This window comes from Pituophis catenifer, unplaced genomic scaffold (assembly GCF_029215685.1).
Source record: "Pituophis catenifer annectens isolate HBS135680 unplaced genomic scaffold, rPitCat1.0.hap2 SCAF_2, whole genome shotgun sequence".
Lineage (NCBI taxonomy): Eukaryota > Metazoa > Chordata > Lepidosauria > Squamata > Colubridae > Pituophis > Pituophis catenifer.
Window position 1 is genome coordinate 36683304 of NW_027256882.1, and position 24425 is coordinate 36707728.

At 41.8% G+C, this 24425-nt stretch overlaps 1 protein-coding gene across 1 annotated transcript; it reads left to right on the plus strand.

The window, feature by feature from the left end:
* The first annotated feature begins 603 nt into the window (after positions 1-603).
* LOC139310135 (vomeronasal type-2 receptor 26-like) lies at positions 604-24425 on the plus strand. Its single transcript, XM_070934292.1, has 10 exons — positions 604-617; positions 1348-1633; positions 2668-2807; positions 5043-5201; positions 11128-11413; positions 12384-12797; positions 14057-14893; positions 21089-21316; positions 22960-23086; positions 23524-24425. The coding sequence occupies exons 1-10, from the start codon at positions 604-606 to the stop codon at positions 24423-24425; spliced, it is 3393 nt and encodes a 1130-aa protein (XP_070790393.1).

A 24425-nucleotide genomic window follows, 5' to 3' on the forward strand; every position in this document is an offset into this window, starting at 1 on the left:
TACTGACCACTTAAGTATGATGTAAGTTCCATGGAAGTCAATTTGTGACTGAAACTGTGAAAATTTGTAGCTGAGACAACTGAATCAGGTAGGGCATTCCAGACTTTGACAATTCTATTACAGAAATCGTATTTTTACAGTAAAGTTTAGAATGATTTACATGGAATTTAAAGTGTTCGCCAATATATTATTGCGATTAAAACAGAAAAAGTCATTTACAGGTAAAATATCACTGTTTAATTTTGGATGCAATACCTAGGCCTGGCCACAAGGGACGCAGTTCTAAATTATCCAAACTGAGAATTTTGAGCCTAGTAGCATAGGGAATTCTATTGTGTAAAGAATTGTGCAAGACTTTTCTCGTGAAGTACTTCTGAACCCACTCAATTGTACTGATGTCAGATATATGGTGGGGATTCCAAACAGTTGAACAATACTCTAAGATTGGTCTAGCATAGGTTTTATAAGCTCTAATGAGCAATAGAATGTTTCCAGAAAAAAAAAGCTTCATCAAATTAACCTTACAACTCTTAATGCTTTTTTACCAATGCTGTTACAGTGAGCGTTGGAGCATAAATTGTCAGAGATATAGTAAGTACACCTATGTCCTTAACAAGGTGAGGGTCATCTGCTAGATCAGAGATCCCCAACCTTTTGGACCTCAGGGACCACTGAATTCATAATTTTAAATCCCGCGGACCACTGATATGATCTGCCTAATGACCGGCTGGGTGGGTGTGGCCAACTTGATGTCACACATGTCAAAGGGCGCCATTCCAGCCTCTACTTGCCACTCCTCCCCTACCCGCCTGGGCTCCTTAGGGCCCCAAGAGGAAGCAGTTGTTGGAGCTAAGCAGCCACCATGAGAAAGAGTTGGCAAAACATCTGGCTCAGTTCAAATTGGATCTGACCAAGAAGGAGGCTCAGCAGAAGCACCTCACTGAGGACTACAAGCATTGTCTTTCCATGCAGAGGGAAGACCTGTGGGACTACAAGGCCAGTTACTGGCGCCCCAGTTAGGGCCCCAGTTGTTGGAGCTAAGCAGCCACAATCAGTTGGTGACCACTGTGCTAGATCAATGCCACTTTTCTTATACTTGACATTCTGATTATGTTTACTAATATATAAGACAGAGCATTTATGAATTGAAATTTGAAGTTGCCAAATAGATGACCATTCAGACAACATTAAGAAACATAGTTGAGATCACTTTGCAAAACAACAGAATTATCTGTAGAATTGAATAATTTTACGTCATCGGCAAAAAGAATGCAATTCCTTTTAAGTTGATCACATAAATCATTGATATAGAGCAAAAAAAAGATGATGAAATTTCTTATATTGCAGTGAGAACACCTTCTACCAAATTCTGCCCTTCTTGTTGGCTGTTCACGAAGTCAACCAGAATTCAAGGCTCTTACCCAACATCACCCTGGGCTACAACTTCTATGGGACCTTTTTCAGTGCAAGAATGACATATGAGGCCATGCTGGATGTGCTGTCTACAGGACAGGAGAACATCCCAAACTACAGATGTGGAAGACAAAAGAACCTCCTGGCGATTCTTGAAGAGATGGATTCTGAACTCTTTGATCATATTTCCAATGTCTTGAGCATCTATAAAATTCCACAGGTATAAAGCCAAAGAAATTATTTCTAGGTTTTAAAATGTTCAGATTTGCCTAGAAGGCAGCACTAGAGGGTAAGCTATAGAGCTTGATATTGGTGTATTTTGAGCGCTGTACACAAATGCAAAGTGTGAGCTCACAGAACCAGTTTTTAAACCGGGCCTCTGGTAGTAGAAAAAGTCTGGGACCATTGGGAATTTTGAAAAATATGACGTTTGAAAAGTTAGACTTTGTCAAACAATGTATGAGGGTTGAATCAGTGACTTTTAAACATTTTGGAAATTTAGTGACCAATGCAAAAGAGATTTTTTTCCATAGAATCATAGGATAAAAAGTACAACTCCTTACACAGAGGAGGAATGATCATACCACTACAGCCAAATCGCTGTCCAAGTTTTCCTTGAAAATAACCAGCAGTGGAGCTCCAGGAGGCAGGCTGGTCCAACTCTTAATAACTCTCACAGTGAGGAATTCCTCATATTTATAATGTTGAGACTGAAGTGAAAAATTCAAAAGAAAGATATGAAAAAACAATAAATGGGTCCCCAAAAATATAAGCTTCTTATCCTATCAAGAATTGTTGGGACTCATCCTGGCTTTCTTTGCCATCACTTTGTCCCTAACCACCGCCTTTATTCTGGGAATCTTCATGAAATACCGAGACACTCCCATAGTCAAAGCCAACAACTGTGAACTCACCTACATCCTCCTGGTTTCACTCCTGCTTTCTTTCTTGACCTCCCTTCTATTCATCGGTCGCCCCGTGAAAATCACCTGTCTCCTCCGACAAACCATTTTCAGTGTTGTTTTCTCAGTTGCTGTGTCTTCCTTGCTGGCCAAGACTGTCATGGTGGTGGTGGCCTTTCTGGCCACAAAGCCAGGCAGCAGCATGAGGAAATGGCTGGGGAAGAGTCTGGCCAACTCTATTGTTTTATCCTGCTCTGGTATTCAAGTAGGCCTCTGTATAATGTGGCTGGGAGTCTTTCCCCCATTCCCAGATTCTGACTTTCATTCCCAACCAGAACACATCCTGCTGCAGTGCAATGAAGGCTCTGTCACCATGTTCTACTCTGCTCTTGGCTACATGGGTTTTTTGGCTGCCATCTGTTTCTTGGTGGCATTTCTGGCTCGAAATCTGCCAGGGGCCTTTAATGAAGCCAAACTGATCACCTTCAGCATGTTGGTTTTTTGTAGCGTTTGGATCTCCTTTGTTCCCACATATCTGAGCACCAAGGGGAAATACATGGTAGCCGTGCAGATCTTCTCCATCCTGGCCTCTGGCCTGGGTTTACTGGGCTGCATCTTTATCCCCAAATGCTACATTATTATCCTGAGACCTGACATGAACACCAAAGAACATCTGAGGATAAAAAATCATTAAGTTTCTTTGTGTTGGTGTTTATTTTTGTACAGTTTACATGCAGCATAACATCACATACTTTGAAGTAATGTTTTATGTCTTGTCGCTTATCTTTCTTCATTCCATGAGAATTTTGAATTATAAAAATTATAATAATTGAGTAATAAAGTTGCTAAAACAACTCAAATTATCTGAAATAATCATATCCTTCAATTGTCCTAATCTGAATTCATATTATGACATTAATAAAATTTCTGGAACCAGGCTAGATAAACTTTTAACAGAGATGTTTTGATACGGTTTTAGATTAAATTAAAGTTTATGGCTAATGATGTGTGTTTTGGTTACTATATAGGTTGGTGTGCTGGTGTTATATTTTATTTTCTGCATTGATAGTTAAATTCCAAATTCTGTATATATTTGATTGATCTATTCTGGCTCAATGATGTAAGATCATTCATAGTTAGATAAATGAGATAATAGATAGATAGATAGATAGATAGTTAGATAGATAGATAGATAGATAGATAGATAGATGATAGATAGATAGATAGATAGATAGATAGATAGATGAGAGATGATAGAAGAGATCAAGAAAGAGAAAAACAGAGAAACAGATAACATGTATTAAGAATAGATAAAATATCAACATGAAAATAGGAGCAACTTTAATTTTTTTCTCCATCCCTTTGAATCAATTAATGAGACAAATTATTTTTTTACAGTCTTCAATCAAAAGAAAAATATGTACAGCTCTGAATGATTTGGGGAAAAAATCATGTAGATACCTAATTTGACAATGATGTGCTTATGAATATTAAAATTGGTTCCTGTTTTTTATCCATTTCCATATCCATTTCCATTTCCATTTCCATATACTGTACATATAGTAGCATACAGTGTTTTGTATATACAAAGCACTGTGAAGTACTATATACATCTGCTATTGCTATTGCTATTGTGAAGAAATCAGTAATGGGCCATTGTTTCAGATTAATGCCCCAGGGAATTTTGACTAGATCTTCTTTGTAAACATTAAGACTGATAGTCTCTTCTACATTTTGAAAGATACAAGAAATTTAACAGGGGGCTCCAATAGCAATAGCACTTAGACTTATATACTGCTTCATAGTGCTTTACAGCCCTCTCTAAGCAGTTTACAGAGTCAGCATATTTGCCCCCAACAATCTGGGTCCACATTTTACCGAACTGGGAAGGATGGAAGGCTGAGTCAACCTTGACCCTGGTGAGATTTGATCTGCCAAACTGCTGGCAGCTGGTGATCAGCAGAAGTAGCCTGTAGTACTGCACTTAACCACTGATGGCTCATCATCAACAACAATAGGTTGTTCAATATGTCATGATCTGGAGTTAACCATCCTGGAGTATCTAACCATCATTGAAGAAGATGACCTCATCCACACCAGACCAAATAAGAAGGAAATATAATGGCCCGCTGCCTAGTTCAAGAGTGTTGAACTGTTTTTCCACATTTTAATCTTTATAATCTCAAGAATAAGTTTGGAGACTAAAAAACAATCAAACTTCCCTGAATTCTTCCTTTTTCAACTCTCAAATACGGATTATTCTCCTGAGTCAAACAAAATTCTTTTCTCCAACGGCACACTTTTATGCCAAGGCTCGTTCCCAATTCCCCTTCTAATTATTAAAATCATGATTATTTATTCTCCGTTGAACAAGGTTTATGGGATTTCCACCACCACAATTAGTTGCTAATCTATGTGACAACAAATGGCATAGACAGCATGTGATAATCTGATTTGTGACAGCCTCCTGAGATGAGATCAGAGTTTGGGGTAAAGCTGGGCAAACACTGTAGCAGTCTGAAATTGCAGATAGCTCTTCCAAATCTGGGGGCAAATTGGACCTTCTTCACTGTAGTTGTGGTCTTTTTGTGATCTCTGAGATTTAACTCTGTGCCGAAGAAAGAACTCTAGGAAGGATCTCCTGCAGTATACTGTATGTCAAATGTTGCTGCTGCTGCATATACAGCTTTTTCTGCTTCAGTTTCTGTCTCAAATTCCCTGTGCCAGTACGCTGATGAAATGTCCATTTAAGGTGATTATAGAAGAAAACGAGTGTTTCCATTACTACAAGCCAGGAGACTATTGGATTACGGGAATAATGTCTGAAATCATAGCTCTATTGTACCCATTTTCATTCTCCAAGCCTCCAATCCACCAACTGAAAAGGTAATTGTCAGCTCGTCCAAGGATTCTGGTGATTGATTTTACCTGCTCCAATGTATTTTCTTTATATATATAAATATATTTTTTAAATTTTCTTTTAATACAAACATTCCCTCTTTCAGTAAACAGTGAGTACATATTTTTGTGTCATGACAATTAAAATTTACCACCATATTCATTATTTGTATCTATTCTTATATTACTACTAATATTTAACATACCTACTATTATAAGTTTTCTCTTCTTAACTTATTTGCCCTTATAATACATTGCTTTCATATCTATTCTCCAACCATTGATAGAATAACTCCCATATATTATAATAATTATATTCTTCATTTCCTTTGATTGCAACTGTTAATCTATGTATCTATGTATCTTTTCTTTTATGTACACTGAGAGCGTATGCACCAAGACAAATTCCTTGTGCGTCCAATCACACTTGGCCAATAAAAAATTCTATTCTATTCTATTCTATTCTATTCTATTCTATTCTATTCTATTCTATTCTATTCTATTCTATTCATTTCTGCATGTTCTAATATTTTCTTAATCATATTTTCATTCATAGGGTTCTCTTCACTTTTACAATTTTGTGCAAATACAATTCTAGCTGCAGTTATTACATGAATAATTGGTATACATTTTCTTTACTAAAAGTTTCTAGTAGAATCCCCAACAGGAATAGTTCAGGTTTTAAATTGATATGTTGCTGCATCATCTTCTCCAACCACATACCTGCAATGTCTTTTCTAGGAATGATTTCCTTTCCCCTATTCCTCACCTTGATAAAGTCAAGTCATTATTGCTCATCCCAATTTGCTTTAGAGGAAAGGCTCCTGGGGAACCTGATGATTTTGTAAAACCTGAGTTTGTAAAGTTTCTTTTTAAGTTCAATGAATCTTGCCTGGATAGGGTTCTGCCTGCTTTCAAAACAATTACCTTGGTACTGTGGAGTCAGCAACTTATTTATTCATATTTATTTTATTGATTTATTAACAATAGTTAAACAGTAACTCCCAATAAAGTGATTGAATGATACCTTAGAACAGAGTGAGATCTCTTGAATTTTCTCCCCACAGTTTCTTCCCCTTCCTTACATTTACTCTTTAATTCCTACCACCCTCTACACTCTTTCTTTCCACCCTTTAACACTTTTGCCTCTTTTGTGGCTTCCCTGTTCCTTTTGGTTTAAATAAAAGTGATACTTTTTAAACACCAAATTCAAGGAGGGGAGAGACTTTATGTGATAAATTAATGTTTAGTCGCAGAGGAATCCTATTAACTGTTGTTAACTGTAGAATATAGGACAATAACTCTAAAGCCACAAATGTTGTTGTTAGTTGCAAAGTCATGTCCAGCCCATTGCAACCCCATGGACAAGGTTCCTCCAGACCTTCCTGTCCTCTACCATCCCCCAGACTTCATTTAAGGTCACTCCGACTGCTTCAGTGATTCCATCCAGCCACCTCATTCTCTGCTGTCCCCTTCTTCTTTCCCCGTATTAGGGTCTTCTCCAGTGAGTCCTTCCTTCTCATTAGGTGGCCAAAGTATTTGAGTTTCATCTTCAGGATCTGGCCTCCTAAAGAGCAGTCAGGGTTGATATCCTCTAGGACTGACCAGTTTGATCACCTTGCAGTCCAAGGGACTCACAGGAGTCTTCTCCAGCACCATAGTTCAAAGGCCTCAATTCTTTGGCGCTCAGCCTTTATTATGGAAGCCATGAATATTTTGCAGCAAATCTCTAGGTCTAAGGAAGGCTTGCTAAAGAGATATCCATCTTCAGATAGGTAATACCGCTTGCTAATCTAGCACTTGAATCCAACTCTTAGTCCTCTTCAGGGTGATATAACAGGAAGAAATCATATCATATGATCACAACCTATACATGTACACTTGGTAGCATCCCTTATTAGCATTCTTGAGGACTGGGAAGAAAAGGATCTTGTATAGTTCTTCTGTGTAATTTTGCACCTCTTCTTAATCTCTTCTGCCTTTGTTAGGTCCCTGCCATCTTGGTCCTTTATCATGCCCATCTTTACATGAAACATTTCCTTCATATCTCCAATTTTCTTGAAGAGATCTCTGGTCCTCCTTATTCTATTGTTTTCTTCTATTTCTTTTCACTGTTCATTTAAGAAGGTATTCTTATCTCTTCTACCTATTCTCTGGAATTCTGCAATCAATTGGGTGTATCTTTCTCTTTCTCCCTTGCCTTTCGCTTCCCTTCTTTCCTCAGCTATTTGCAAAACTTCCTCAGACAGCCATTTTGCTTTCTTGCATTACTTTTTCTTTGGGATGGTTTTAGTTGCTACCTCTTGTATAATGTTGCGATACTCCATCCATAGTTCTTCAGGCACTCTGTCTATCAGATCTAATTCCTTAAATCTATTTGTCACAGTGGTGGGTTACTACCGGTTCTCCCTGGTTCTTGCGAACCGGTAGTAGAAATTTTGAATAGTTCAGAGAACCGGTAAATACCACCTCTGCCTGGCCCCGCCCCCAATCTATTCTTTGCCTCACGACTCCCAGCTGATCAGCTAAAAGGAAAAAATCAGGGCTCACTTGACAAAGAAGAGGGGGGAAAAAACAAGACACCGTCGCTTTACATTGAGAAGCCAAAAAGCCTCCCAACTGATATGCTAGAAGGAAAAAATCAGGACTAATTTCTCAGCCAGGAGATCACTTGGCACAGAAGAAGGGGGAAAAAAAATAGACGCTGTCACATGAAATTGACAAGCCAAGAAGCAGCTGCTGGAGGGAGGTATTTGCTTTCAGAAGCGAAATGACATTCAGCAGTTTGTTTCTGGGTCAGCTGAACAACAAACTGGATAAAAGGAGGGATTCTTATATGGTTCTATGTTTTTGAAGTTTTGGGGTTTGTGCAACATGGACTTTGTGTTTCTAAAAAGGTTTGGGTGAATTCCATTGTGAAATATCCTGTCTTGAATGAGTTTTCTGCCTGCTTGTAAATGGCTGAACTTCCGGCTTCCGCTTTCTATTATCTTTAAGCACCGATAGCTGTTTTCTTCTTGCAAAGTTTCCTTTATGCAGCTGGCAGGAATGTGGAATGAGTTCCTTGTTAGCAGATTGATTTTTCCTTGCTTTTCTTATGAGTAATATTTTATTTGGGGAAATGAAGAAGGGGGGGGGAGTTTGATTCCTTCCCAGAGCAGGTTAGTGGGGTGGGGAGGGAATGGGGATTTTGCAGTAACCTTCCCCTGTCATGCCTGACACGCCACGCCACACCATACCCACCACACCACACCCACAGAACCAGTAGTAAAAAATTTTGAAACCCACCACTGCATAAGTCCACCTTAATATGCTATTCCTGGTATGTGGTGTTTTGTATACATACAGAGAAAGAAGCACTCTTGTAATCTTTGACTTTTAGGCTTGCTGTCAAACATCAGCCATAATCCTAATGACTGTTTTGAACAATATGCAGGTTGTATTACACGAATGGCTATTTTATATTTGAAATTATGACTGAAATATTTCTGCACCTATATTGGTTCTCACTGTCAGGAAGTTTCTCCTTAGTTTTAGGTTGCTTATCTCTTTGTTCAGTTTCCATCCATTGCTTCTTGTTTTGCCTTATGGTGCTTTGGAAAATACAACCCCCCCCCCATTTCTTTCTGGCAGCCTCTTGAAAGCCTGTTACCTATCACACTATTGAGCAAAGCCTGTGAGCCATTTCCTCCTTTCAGTGGTCTATAGCGGTCTTAAGTACAGTGGTACTTAGTGGTTTTAGTGGTCTTAAGTACATCTATAGTATGTAAATAATAAAGTTGAAAAAAGGCGAACAACATTTTAGAGAACTATAGATACATTGATGCTGGGTGTAACAAGGAATGGCTGGGAGGGGAGGGGCCAGGTGAGGCACCCCTTCACGTGAGTGACATTGAGTTGGCCATGCCTACCCAGTCACATGACCATCAAGCCATGCCCGCTGTCACATGACCATCAAGCCATGCCCACAAAATAAGCCACGCCCACCTCTACTGTATCAGGGATATGATTTAGTTCCTACCTGAGTGGTATGATTTTAATTACATTTTATGGATTGTTGTGAATTGATATGAGAGATATATTATCTTTGTGAATAGGTAAGTAAATAAAATAAATGCTTTGGTTTTGCAAAAAGTTTATTCTAAGCAGATTGAAACAGTTACAATAGTAAGAAACCTTCATACTTTCTTTTTGAGTAGAAGAAGGTGTGGGAGTTTCTTACTGTTGTAACTGTTTTCCTTACCTGGCTACTGAACTGTAAGAATAATTTTCCTCATTTTCTTCTTCCAAATCATAATGTGGAGAAAAAGGCAGAATCAGTTCTGGTGATTTTGATAGGATTCCTTTGATCGTGACATAACAAGCTTGCTATCTCTCTCTGATATTTCTTTTGGCAAGAAGCTCCTAGTGGTGTCAATGGGACTGTTCTTCTCATAGAAATTTCAAACATGTCTATCACTTGCAGAGTTCAAATAAATTGAATAATTTAATTTAAATGTCAACTTGCAAAGCATCCCTGGCCTGCTCTTGAGTTGCCATAGGCAAGGGGGATGGGAAACCAACGAAACAGCATGGCAACCAAAGACAGATGCACATTTCAAAATCCCCATTCCCACGCCACTCCTGGGGCCAGCCAGAGGTGGGATTTGCCAGTTCTCCAAACTACTCAAAATTTCCACTACCAGTTCTCCAGAACCTGTCAGAACCTGCTGAATTTTACCCCTGGACGATAGGCACATTAGTGCACTTATGCATGCTCCCCCTACTTACCACTTAAATATGAAGTAAGATTCATGGAAGTCAATTTGTGACTGAAACTGTGAAAATTTGTAGCTAAGACAACTGAATCAGGTAGGGCATTCCAGACTTTGACAACTCTATTACAGAAATCATATTTTTACAGTAAAGTTTAGAACAATTTACATGGAATTTAAAGCGGTTGTTTGCAGACATATTATTGCGATTAAAACAGAAAAAGTCATTTACAGATAAAATATTACTATGTTTAATTTTGGATGCAATACCTAGGCTTGGCCACAAGGGACGCAGTTCTAAATTATCCAAATTGAGAATTTTGAGCCTAGTAGCATAGGGAATTCTATTGTGTAAAGAATTGTACAAGACTTTTCTCGTGAAGTACTTCTGAACCCACTCAATTGTACTGATGTCAGATATATGGTGGGGATTCCAAACAGTTGAACTATACTCTAAGATTGGTCTAGCATAGGTTTTATAAGCTCTAATGAGCAATAGAATGTTTCCAGAAAAAAAAAAGCTTCATCAAATTAACCTTACAACTCTTAATGCTTTTTTACCAATGCTGTTACAGTGAGCGTTGGAGCATAAATTGTCAGAGATAAGTACACCTAGGTCCTTTACAAGATGAGGATCATCTGCTAGATCAGGGGTCCCCAAGGTTTTGGACCACTAAATTCATAATTTGAAATCCTGTGGACCATTAATATGATCTGCCTAATGACCGGCTGGGTGGGTGTGGCCAACTTGATGTCACTCATGTCGAGGGGCGCCTTGCCAGCCTCTACTTGCCATTCAACGGCTACCCGCCTGGGCTCCTTAGGGCCCCAACAGGAAGCAGTTGTTGGAGCTAAGCAGCCACAACCAGTTGGTGACCACTGTGCTAGATCAATGCCACTTTTCTTATACTTGACATTCTTATTATGTTTACTAATATATAAGACAGAGCATTTATGAATCGAAATTTGAAGTTGTCAAATAGGTGACCATTCAGATACCATTCAGAAACATAATTGAGATCACTTTGCAAAACAACAGAATTATCTGTAGAATTGAATAATTTCACATCATTGGCAAAAAGAACGCAATTGCTTTTAAGTTGATCACATAAATCATTGATATAGAGCAAAAAAAGATGATGAAATTTCTTACATTGCAGTGAGAACACCTACCACCACATTCTTCCCTTCTTGTTGGCTGTTCATGAAGTCAACCAGAATTCAAGGCTCTTACCCAACATCACCCTGGGCTACAACATCTATGAGAACTTTTTCAATGCAAGAATGACATATGAGGCCATGCTGGATGTGCTGTCTACAGGACAGGAGAACATCGCAAACTACAGATGTGGAAAACAAAAGAACCTCCTGGCGATTCTTGAAGAGATGGATTCTGAACTCTTTGATCATATTTCCAATGTCCTGAGCATCTATAAAATTCCACAGGTATAAAGCCAAATGAAATTAATTCTGGGTTGTAAAATGTTCAGATTTGCCTAGAAGGCAGCACTAGAGGGTAAGCTATAGAGCTTGATATTGGTGTATTTTGAGAGCTGTACACAAATGCAAAGTGTGCGCTCACAGAACCAGTTTTTAAATCGGTTGCAGTCTACCATTCTATGAATATACATACTTTGGCTTTGGGCCCTGTGGCCAGCAGGCCTCTGGTAGTAGAAAAAGTCTGGGTGTGACCATTGGGAATTTTGAAAATTATGACTTTTGAAAAGTTAGACTTTGTCATAGAATGTATGAGGGTTGAATCAGTGACTTTTAAACATTTTGAAAATTTAGTGACCAATACAAAAGAGGTTTTTTTTCCATAGAATCATAGAATAAAAAGTACAACTCCTTACACAGAGGAGGAATGTTCAGACCACTACAGCCAAATTGCTGTCCAAGTTTTCCTTGAAAATAACCAGCAGTGGAGCTCCAGGAGGCAGGCTGTTCCAACTCTTCATAACTCTCACAGTGAGGAATTCCTCATATTTATAATGTTGAGACTGAAGTAAAAAATTCAAAAGAAAGATATGAAAAAACAATGAATGGGTCAAGATAAGTAGAAGGCACCTCCAGAAAGCAGCTTTTACATACTTTCTCTAGTGTACATAAAAAAAAATAGTGTACATAAAAAACACTGAGCGCCAAAAAACTGAGGCCTTTGAACTATGGTGCGGGAAAAGACTCCTGTGAGTCCCTTGGACTGCAAGGTGATCAACCGGTTAGTCCTAGAGCAGGGATCCCCAACCTTTTCGACCTCAGGGACCACTACATTCATAATTTTAAATCCTGCGGACCGCTAATATGATCTACCTAATGACCAGCTGGGTGGGTGTGGCCAACTTGATGTCACTCACATCAAGGGGCGCATTGCCAACCTCTACTTATCACTCCTCGCCTACCCGCTTGGGCTCCTTAGGGCCCCAACAGGAAGCAGTTGTTGGAGCTAAGCAGCCACCATGAGAAAGAGTTGGCAAAACATCTGGCTCACTTCAAATTCAATCTGACCAATAGGGAGGCTCAGCACCTCACTGAGGACTACGAGCATAGGCTTTCCAAGCAGAGGGAAGACCTGCGGGAGTACAAGGCCAGTTACTGGTACCTGGAGGCTCAGAAGACTGAGATGGTCAGCCAATCCCAGGCCATGATGCAGTCTCACTGGAACAAGGCCCTCCGGCTCATCACCACCAGCAGCACTTCCCTCCAGCCATCACCCAAAGCCCCGCACCAGGGGGCTGAAAGAGAACCCAAGTCAGAATTTCTTCCCCCCTCTGACCCACACAAGAAGATCCCAAATGGGGAGATTCTGCAGCAACACAAATGTTCATTGCACGTATCCGTAGTTTGAGGACCCCTGATTTAGTGCAATATAAAAACTGCAAATAATTTTTCTGAGGACCACCACATTTTTCTCGTGGACCACCACTGGTCCATGGACCATCAGTTGGTGACCACTTTCCTAGAGGAGATAAACCCTGACTGCTCTTTAGAAGGCCAGATCCTGAAGATGAAACTCAAATACTTTGGCCACCTAATGAGAAGGAAGGACTCACTGGAGGAGAGCCTAATGCTGGGTAAGGAAGAAGAAGGAGACGACAGAGAATGAGGTAGTTGGATCGAATCACTGAAGCAGTAGGTGTGAGCTTAAATGGACTCCAGAGGATGGTAGAAGACAGGAAGGCCTGGAGAAACATTGTCCATGGGGTCACGATGGATCAGACACAGGGGTGAAATGCTCCCAGTTCGGACTGGATCGCCCGAAAATCCCACGATCATCAGAGGCTTTTTTTTTTTTTTAACTTTTAAAAGCACTTTTTTTACAACTTCTTCCTTCTTCAGTTCCAAGTTGGGGGAAAGACACTGGATTCATGGAAGTTGCTGGGAGAGATGGCTTTAATGGTGAACAGGATCACATGGCTTGATGATGTTGGGTGAAGAAAAAAAGGGAAGAGATGCTGAGAGTGCCTGAGTTTTATGCCCTCTCTGGGCTTTTGCATTTGAGCTTGTATTCTGATTGGTTGTCAGACTCCCATGGGGCCATGCAGAGACAACTCTGTAGGCTGTGTTTTGAGTCCAAGTTTGGTTGAGCCTTGCTGGATGGTGCTAGAATGGAATAGAATAGAATAGAATAGAATAGAATAGAATAGAATAGAATAGAATAGAATAGAATAGAATAGAATAGAATAGAATAGAATAGAATAGAATAGAATAGAATAGAATTCTTTATTGGCCAAATGTGATTGGGCACACAAGGAATTTGTCTTGGTGCATACGCTCTCTGACTACATAAAAGAAAAGATACATTCCTCAAGAATCATAAGGTACAACACTTAACGATAATCATAGGGAAACAGTCAATATAAATCTTAAGGATACCAGCAACAAGCTTACAGTCAGACAGTCATAAGTGAGAGTGTAGAATAGATTGGCTCAGGGCTTAATGGCTCATTGACAAAGGTGTGGGGGGGCTGAGTTTCTGCCTCCCTTTTAGGGGAAATATTCTTCCCTTTTAATATTTCCTAAAATATCTCATTTTCCTAGGAGGGTGGGTGCTAACTTCCTACACTACCAATACCTTCTCTTTTATCTTAGATCAACTATAATGTCATCAACCAGATGGCTGAGAAAAATCATCATTTTCCTTTTTCATATCGGATGACCCCAAACCAAGAACCTCCTTACTCAGCAATCGTCCAGCTACTCCTGCATTTCCAATGGACTTGGATCGGCCTCCTTTCTCAGGACAATGAAAAAGGAGAAAAATTCAAAAGACGCTTAGAAGTCCTTGCTCTAAAAAATGGGATTTGCATTGTCCTCTCAGGAACCGTCCCAGAAGCAAATATGAAGACAAGTGCTGGAGAAACTCTCATGCAAGAAAAAAGAAAAATGTTCCATTCTCTTATCAAGAGTCAAATAAAAATTATAGTATTCCAACTGGATTTTCAGGCCTCAGGAATGTTAGCAATAATAATACAAACGATTGATATGACTAATACATCCATTGTGGGAAGGGTGTGGATTGCAACAACTTTGACAGCTTCAAGTGTAGGTATTTTTGACCTCTTGGTTGATCTCCAAAATAAATATGCTTTGTTTTCCTTCCTCATCCAGACAAAGAGAAGGACTCAGTATTATTACATTAAATCTTATGCATCTATGTTCTTATCATACGGAAAGGAAGCGTTCCAATGTTCTTATTCAAGTCCTGTGTTATCTAAGAAAGTTTGGAAAAAATGTAGAGAAAAGGAGAATTGGAAATTCCCACCCCATGATGTGATTGCAAGAATCATGTCTCAGGACTCCTCCAGTATTTCCCAAATAATTCAAATTGTGGCCTTGGTCCTCAGTGCTGCCTCTTCCTCCCAACGGAGTAAGAGGAGAATGCAAGTTGGAGACCATCAACCAGCCCAGATTGTACAGCCATGGCAGGTAAGTCTTCTCCTTTGAGGTTCCATGGATTCTCCCCTTCCAATTCCTCAATATTAAATTAGATGTAGAAAGGGGTGAGATATTCCAAAGAGCAGTTGCCCAGTTTGTGGTATTTGAGAGTGAGTGTCAATCCTGAAGCTGACCTGACTGAGGCCATTTTGATGCTTCAGTGTTGTCACACTGGAGCTGAGGGATATGGAGGGGGAAATAGAGATAGCTGGAGTTTTGTAGCCAAAACAAAATACTTTCTCCTGGGAACCAAGGATATTCCCACCAATGGCCGGAGGGAGGATGAGTGAAGTCACCAGGCAACCGGATGACACCTTGATTGGACCATGTGACTGATTGTTTGGAAAGGGGAGGAAAACTTTTACTTTTAATTAGGTGAAAACTGTGGAAACATTTAGAGTCAGTTTTCACCAGCCTAGGCCTATATGATATGTCCAATAAAACTGATATTTGAGGAATCTGCTTGTCTCAGAGTCTTGTATGCTATGGGTGTATTACTTGGAACCCTGAGTTAGAGAGAGATGATAGAGAAATATCTTCCAAAGTTAAACAACCTGTGCTAGTTTGAGATGCTTTTGTGACAGAAATAGCTCTATGGTGACAATGTAATTTTCAAAATTAAATAAGCATCAGAATATTCCATCTCTTTGTGAGATGGGGTCATGGGGTTCAGATGGGCTTGTTGCTTGCATAGCTGGCTCCCTGCCATGTGGCAAAACAGCCCTGCCCGAGCTCCTTGACATGATAGCCATGGTGGCAGTTGATACACCCCGGCTTATGGTCATGGGTGATTTCAACTTGCCGTCCATTGGTGAAACGTCTGAGACGGCTCGGGAGTTCATGGCTTCCATGATGGCCATGGACCTTACCCAGCTAGTTCATGGCCCCACCCACAGGGGGCGTCACACTCTGGACTTGATTTTTGTCTCTGGCCAGTGGTTGAGTGGTCTTGTTATAGGGGATATAGACATGGAACCCTTGTCATGGTCAGATCACTCACTCCTTCGCCTGGACCTTCGAACTGCTACACCGCGCCATAGGTAGGCAGAACCAATAAGTTGGGTCTGCCCCAGGTGCCTGATGGATCCTGATAGGTTCCAGATGGAGCTTGGGCCACTTCCTGAGAATCTGGCACATGACTCGGTTGAGGACCTGGTGGCTGCCTGGGATTGGGCGGCTGGTGGGGCCATGGATCGAATCGTGCCTCTGCGGCCTCTGACCCGGTGCCAATCCCTCGTGGCTCCTTGGTTTACCAAGGAGCTGAGGGAGATGAAGCGCCGGAAAAGACGCCTGGAGAGCAGTTGGAGGGCCAGTCTCGCTGAATCTGACCGAACAGTGGTAAGGTCGCATATTAAGACCTACCTAGTGGCGATAAAAGTGGAAAAGTTTAATTACTTTTCCACTTTTATTGCATCATCAGAGTATCATCCAGCTGCCCTGTTCAGGGTGACCCGCTCCCTGCTCCATCCGGGAGTGTGGGAGGACCCCCTGGAAGGCAGGGCTGAGGATTTCTGACAATACCTGTATCACAAAATCGCTCAGATCCGGGGGGATTTGGACTCTGACTAGGTAGATTCGGGCAGGGTGATGATGAACAGTCTTGAGAATGTTATCTGGGAAGAGTTTGACTCTGTAAATCCAGATGACGTGGACAGGATTTTGGGAAGACTCAGTGAGGCCACATGTTTACTGGACCCGTGTCCCTCCTGGTTAGTACTGGCTTCCCGGTAGGTTACATGAGGCTGGCTCCAGGGAATTATTAATGCTTCGTTGAGTAAGGGTCACTTCCCCACAGCCTTGAAAGAGGCGGTGGTGAGGCCTCTCCTCAAGAAGCCCTCCCTGGACCTGGCAGTATTGGCCAACTACCGTCCTGTCTCCAACCTTCACTTCATGGCAAAGGTTGTTGAGAGTGTGGTCGCACGACAGTTTCCACAATTCCAGTTGGGTTTCAGGCCTGGACACAGCACGGAAACGGCATTGGTCGCGTTGGTAGATGATCTTTGGAGGGCTCGGGACAGGGGTTGCTCCTCTGTTCTAGCCCTGTTAGACCTCTCAGCGGCTTTTGATACCATCGACCATGGTATCATGCTGCACCAGTTGGAAGAGTTGGGGATGGGGGGGCACCATGTTATGGTGGTTCTCCTCCTTTCTCTCCGACCAGTTGCAGTCTGTGTTGACAGGGGGGCAGAGGTCAACCTCGAGGCCTCTCATTTGTGGAGTGCCTCAGGGGTCGGTCCTCTCGCCCCTTTTGTTCAACATTTATGTGAAGCCGCTGGGTGAGATCATCCGTGGCTTTGGGGTGAAGTACCACCAGTACGCTGATGACACCCAGCTGTACATCTCCACCCCAGGCCACCCCAACGATGCCCTTGAAGTGATGTCTCAGTGCCTGGAGGCTGTGCAGATTTGGAGGGGGAGGAACAGGCTCAAGCTCAACCCTTCCAAGACTGAGTGGCTGTGGTTCCCGGCATCCCGATATAGTCAGCTGACTCCATCGCTGACTATTGGGGGCGAGTCTTTGGCCCCCTCGGAGAGGGCATGCAATCTGGGAGTCCTCCTGGATACACAGCTGTCCTTGGAGGAACATCTGATGGCTGTAGCCAGGGGGACCTTTTGTCAGGTTCACCTGATTCACCAGTTGCGACCCTTTCTTGACCAGGATTCCATGTGCACAGTCACTCATGCCCTCGTCACCTCTCGCCTGGACTACTGCAACACTCTCTACATGGGCTCCCCTTGAAGAGCACCCAGAGGCTCCAACTGGTCCAGAATGCGACCGCGCAGGTAATTACGGGAGCTGCTTGGCACTCCCACATAACACCGCTCCTGCGCGAGCTGCACTGGCTCCCAGTGGTCTTCCGGGTGCGCTTCAAGGTGTTGGTTACCACCTTTAAAGCGCTCCAGGCATAGGACCTAGTTATCTTCGAGACCGCCTGCTGCTACCGACAACCTCCCATCGACCTGTGTGCTCCCACAGAGAGGGCCTCCTCGGGATGCCATCAGCCAAACAATGTAGGCTGGTGACCCCCAGGGAGAGGGCCTTCTCTGTGGGGGCACCTACCCTATGGAACCAGCTGCCCCCAGAGATAAGGAGAATCCAAGATCTCGGTGCCTTCCACCATGCCCTTAAAACTTTCTTTTTCCAGCAAGCCGGGCTGGCTTAACATATTTTTAAATATTTTAATTGGTTTGTCATTTTAAACTGGGGCCAAATTAATATATATTCTTTTAATTGTTTTTAATGTTTGTATTGTATGTTTTTATCTGGCTGTACACCCCCCTGAGTCCCACAGGAGAAGGTGCGGTATATAAATTCGAAATAAAATAAAAATAAAATAAAATCAATCAATACTCAACCCTTTATTGTGATCACAAAGTGATCTCCAAGCTAAGGAGTTCAACTGGATTGTTTGTTCTGGATTAAGATTGAACTTTGCTACCTAAATCCGCTAACTTCATCTTGATCAGGTCTGATGGCAAAATTGTATTCTCCATCTTTTCCCATTACATGTTTTCCCATATCTGCAAATGGTCTTGCCCCAGATGGGGCTGTGATGGTGAAGCAGCAAAACATAGAACATAAAGTGTAGAATAATAAGAGTTTGAAAGGACCTCAGAGGCTGCGGCTGCAGGCATCTTGCGACAAGGGGACCGAGATACAGGCTGGCATTCAGCCCAGCGGCGATGGCTCAGCCCTGGCTTGCCTTCCCTGGCAGCCAGCTAAGAGAGGAAGTTAAGGACAATAATGTGGCAAAGGGAGAGTGGGCAGTGGGCAGCAAGTAGGCGGCGCCTCTGGGACAAGGCCGGAGCCAGGAAATGATGCACTCCCTGACCCGGTCGAGGTGGGTAGCAAGTGGGAGGTGGCTCTTTGGCAAGGCCAGAGACATGGAATGGTGATTTCCCTGACCCGGTCGAGGTGGGCAGTGAGTGGGTGGCAGCTGCAGGGCCTCAGGGAATCGCATGTGCCCGGGCCCCAGCACCCAACCCAAGTCGAAGGGCGAACAGGCGGCATGCATTGCTTCCCTTTGGTGAGCTGAGCAGGTGAGGCGACTGGTGAGGCAAGTAGCCGGGCCGCATGGCAAAGGGAATTTATATAGGGTGGGAGTTGGTGGGTGGGCCGAGCAACCAGAAGCAGCGAGTGAGACAGAAGGGGTGAGAGAGTCGGAAGAGGTGAGCGGGCAAGCGGACGAGCGGGCATGTGTGGATCACCAGGGATTATTGCTACTGGTCTGGTGAACTGATGCCAATCATCCCTACTGGTTCACCCAAAGCGGTCTGAACCAGAAGGATTTTACCCCTGCTGTAACTGTTCTTGGTATCTTTTAGCCTCCATTCCCCTAATCATTTTTCTTGCTCATCTCTACAGTCTTTCCAGTGTTTCAATATCTTTTTTATATTGTGTTGACCAGAACTGGATGCAGTATTCTAAATGTGGTCTTACTAAGGCTTCGTAAAACAATATTAGAACTTCATGTGATCTTGATTCTATCCCTTTATTAACGCAGCCTAGGATTGCATTGGCATTTTTGTCTGCCCCCACACATTGTTGGCTCATATTTAAGTGATTGTTTACTAGGACTCCAAAATCCTTCTCACAGTTACTGGCATTAAGCCAAATTTCATGTAGTCTGTACCTATACAGTTGGTTTTTCTTGCCTAAGTATAAAACCTTACTTTTATCTATGTTGAATTTCATTTTGGTAGATAGGGGCCCATGTTCAATTTGTCAAGTTCTTTTTGGATCGTAAGTTGTGTTCTGGGGTGTGGACTATTCCTGCCAGCTTAGTGTCATCTGCAAATTTGATGAGTTACCCTTCAATTCCCTCACCTAGATCTTTTTTGAAGATATTGAAGGGTGCTGGGCCTAAAATGGAAACTTGAGGTTCCCCATTGCTTACTTTCCTCCATGTGGATGAGGTTCACCAGAGGACTACATCTTGAATATAATTTGTTAGCCAGTTACAAAGCCACTTGATGGTGGTGTTATCCATTCCATGTTTTCAAGAATGTGAGATAATGAATAACTTGGATGAGGGGATAGATGGGGAACTCATCAAATTTGCAGATACCACCAAGCTGGCAGGAATGGCCAACACTCCGGAAGATAGGCTTAAGATACAGAAGGATCCTGACAGACTTGAACATTGGGCACTATCTAACAAAATGAAATTCAATGGAGAAAAAAGTAAGGTTCTACATTTAGGCAAGAAAAACAAAGTGCACAGGTACAGTATATGTGGTACCTTGCTCAATAGTAGTAACTGTGAGGGGGATCTTGGAGTCCTAGTGGACAACCATTTAAATATGAGCCAGCAGTGTGCAGCAGCTGCCAAAAAAGCCAACACAGTTGCAGGATGCATAAACAGAGAGATAGAATCAAGATCACGTGAAGTGTTAGTAACACTTTATAATTCCTTGGTAAGTCCATACTTGGAATACTGCATCCAGTTTTGGTTGCCACAATGTAAAAAAGATGTTGAGACTCTAGAAAGAGGACAGAGAAGAGCAACAAAGATGATTAGGGGACTGGAGGCTAAAACATATGAACAACCATTGCAGGAACTGGGTATGTCTAGTTTAATGAAAAGAAGGACTGGAGAGACATGATAGCAGTGTTCCAATATCTCAGGGGCAGCCAAGAAGAAGAGGGAGTCAAGCTGTTCTCCAAAGCACCTGAGGATAGGAAAAGAAACAATGGGTGGAAACTAATCAAGGAGAGATGCAACCTAGAACTAAGGAGAAATTTCCTAACAGAACAATTAATCAGTGGAACAACTTGCCTCCACAAGTTGTGAGTGCTCCAACACTGGACGTTTTTAAGAAGATGTTGGTTAGCCATTTGTCTGAAGTGGTGTAGGGTTTCCTGCCTAAGCAGGGGGATGGACTAGAAGACCTCCAAGGTCTTCAACTCTTCTCTTCTCTTCTCTTCTCTTCTCTTCTCTTCTCTTCTCTTCTCTTCTCTTCTCTTCTCTTCTCTTCTCTTCTCTTCTCTAAATATTTGAAAAACAACTGTAAATTCCTGGAGAATGACTGAAAGAAGCTTCCCATGAAATGCTGAATCAATCTGTTTCAGACTGTAGTGGTGATTTGAAGAGGTTGAATTATTCAGAGTACCAACAATCCGGAATAATAGCAAGAAAAATATTGAATAAAGGGTCAAATTGGAATGTTTTTTTTTTCCTGCAGCTTCATAAGTTTCTGAGCAACTTCCAAAATCACAATATTTCCAGAGATGGGATTTCTTTTGATGAAAATGGAGTTCCTGTTGGTGACTTTGATATCATGCAGTGGACATCAGCTTTGAACAAATCAGATGCAGGGGTGAAAATTGGGAATGTAGAAAGACAAGCCTCCTCGGAAGTCAAGATATCTGTCAATCAAAGCGCCATCCAATGGCCAACTTTATTTAACAAAGTAGTTGAGGCTGCTTGGATTTTGCTCTTCTATTTGTCTCCATATGTGGAAATTTTTCTGCTAGGAAGTAATTCTTATTGAGGCCAGTTGAGATAACTTCCAAATAAGAGAACTTAAAGCCTCATTAATTCATTAGATATCATTTTACTTTAGAGGTTTTACAATAATCTATCAAACACTGGAATCTGCTGCATTGTATTGCGGGATTTGCAATCTACATTATTAAACTGGAATACGTTGCCATAACTTATAGTACATCAAATTTATCTTCTTTTCAGTAAGGGAAAATCCAGAATGTCTATGGAGATTCTCAGTCATCCGGGTTGTATCAAAGGTGCTTTTTCAAAAGGCACCTGGACTTTGTTTTCCCTTGAAGATATTTCACTTCTCATCCAAGAAGCTTCTTCAGTTCTGACTGAATGGTGGAGGATGGAAAGATTTGGAACAGCTGAAAAGACTGTGTTGTAAACAGGATATAGATATAGATTCAGCAATCGCAGGAAGGTTCCACACCCGTTTGCACTATTCAGGTGACCCTGAGGGTGCAGATAAATTTCAAGTGGCCTCAACAACTTTCAGAAAGTCTGCTAACGACCAGATATCTGCAAGGATTATAAATCCTTCCATACTTCACCATTCAGTCAGAACTGAAGAAACTTCTGGAATGAGAAGTGGAATGTCTTTAAGGGAAAACAAAGATCAGTTGTCTTTTGAAAAAGCACCTTTGGGAGAAAAATCCAGAATATGAAAAGCAAAGATGGAGAAAAAATATATACAGTATTTTTCAGAGTATAAGACGCTCCAGAGTATAAGGTGCACCTTGGTTTTGGAGGAGGAAAATAAGAAAAAAAAAAAATCTGCCTCTGCCTACCAGCATCCATCAGTATTCAGCTGGCTAGCATCCTGTCAGTGTGTGAGAGAGTTGAGGACTGTTTGGAAACTGAAACAGTATTTGCTGTGGGAGCAACATGAAAGGAGCCTGGGCGTGGCTTAGGTCGATTATTCTAAAGCTGCATGCTGTGCTGATATCTGAAACTGAAACTGAAACTCCTCTGTTCTACTTGTGTTTTCCTTGCTGCTGCAAACTGTGACAGTCCTTGCACAAACAGCCAGGTCAGCTTCAGAATATTATTGCAGCCTGATTCAGTATGAGCAGCTGATTGGCGGGTAGATTGGTCTCCCAGAATACCCCCAATCAGCTGTTCCAGGCTGCAGGGATTGCCGAAGACCATTGCTTCCTCCGTGCCTCACATTTTTGACTACGTTCGATGTATAAGATGCACAGAAATTTTCACTCTCTTTTGAGGGGGAGGGAAGTGGGTCTTATATTCCAAAAAATAACGGTAAGTTATATCATTCTTACACATGCCCTCAGGAGTAACACCTTTTGTAATGGAACTACTTTCCTTTGGAGAAAAAAAATAAGGCAGTGAGTTTGTTTTGCGATCTATAATGGAGATTGATAGAGAAAGAGAATGATCTTTCATTTGCCCCTTACAAGTAGAGTAATTACAGTTCATGCCACTACTTCTTGACTGATTTCGCTCAATGTGCTCCTGAGCTTTTGGAAGCCACTTGATTTCAGTAATTCCTTCTAATTCATACAGTATATCACCCTGACTAATCTTTCTGTTTATGTTTAGATGGTGCCTTATTCAAGATGTACAGAAAGTTGCTCCCCGGGTTATGCCAAGCTTGTGAGAGAGGGAGCCCCAGTTTGCTGCTATGATTGTTCTCTGTGTATGGAAGGAACATTCTCTGGGCAAGAAGGTACAGTAGGTGGCTCCAAAAATAACCCATAAAAATTCAAGATACAATCAATATTCTATCTTGTTTTTGGGGGGATATTTGATAAAGAAGCAAGAAAAACATTAAATTTCTTGAAGGCATCCACAAACTTCAAAGATTGGGCACTATCACCAAATTTGGATGATGTTGTGAGCATTAAAACATATAATGAAAGGTTGCTGATTTCTACTGAGTTGTTACTTTTTTGCTTGGTTTTGGGAAAGAGGATAGTTTTGAGAGCTGATAATCACATTCATCTTCAGCTTTTAAAAAGACTGTTTGATTATTTTAACTAATGTTGTATAATATCACTGGGCAAAAATATTATTCTTTGAAAATGAAGTAACTGATTTCTGATGCAGTTTTCATGCTCCTACAGCTGCAGAAACAGATTCATGCTAACCAATTTTTTTTCTCAGATGCAGCCCATTGTGAAAAGTGTCCAGATGACCAGTATTCCAATAAGAAGCGAGATCAGTGTGTCCCCAAAAATATAAGCTTCTTATCCTATCAAGAATTGTTGGGACTCATCCTGGCTTTCTTTGCCATCGTTTTGTCCCTAACCACCGCCTTGATTCTGGGAATCTTCATGAAATACCGAGACACTCCCATAGTCAAAGCCAACAACTGTGAACTCACCTACATCCTCCTGGTTTCACTCCTGCTTTCTTTCTTGACTTCCCTTCTATTCATTGGTCGCCCCGTGAAAATGACCTGTCTCCTTCGACAAACCATTTTCAGTGTTGTTTTCTCAGTTGCTGTGTCTTCCTTGCTGGCCAAGACTGTCATGGTGGTGGTGGCCTTTCTGGCCACAAAGCCAGGCAGCAACATGAGGAAATGGCTGGGGAAGAGTCTGGCCAACTCTATTGTTTTATCCTGCTCTGGTGTTCAAGTAGGCCTCTGTATGATGTGGCTGGGAGTCTTTCCCCCATTCCCAGATTCTGACTTTCATTCCCAACCAGAACACATCCTGCTGCAGTGCAATGAAGGCTCTGTCACCATGTTCTACTCTGCTCTTGGCTACATGGGCTTTTTGGCTGCCATCTGTTTTTTGGTGGCATTTCTGGCTCGAAACCTTCCAGGGGCTTTTAATGAAGCCAAACTGATCACCTTCAGCATGTTGGTTTTTTGTAGCGTTTGGATCTCCTTTGTTCCCACCTATCTGAGCACCAAGGGGAAATACATGGTAGCCGTGCAGATCTTCTCCATCCTGGCCTCTGGCCTGGGTTTACTGGGCTGCATCTTTATCCCCAAATGCTACATTATTATCCTCAGACCTGACATGAACACCAAGGAACATCTGATGATAAAAAATCATTAA

What these genes read in the sequence shown, in the direction of transcription:
- LOC139310135 (XM_070934292.1), top strand. An exon ending in CCAATCCACCAACTGAAAAG is followed by an intron (nt 5,202 to 11,127) that starts GTAATTGTCAGC and finishes CTTACATTGCAG; the next exon opens with TGAGAACACCTACCACCACA. An exon ending in AGATTGTACAGCCATGGCAG is followed by an intron (nt 14,894 to 21,088) that starts GTAAGTCTTCTC and finishes TTTTTCCTGCAG; the next exon opens with CTTCATAAGTTTCTGAGCAA.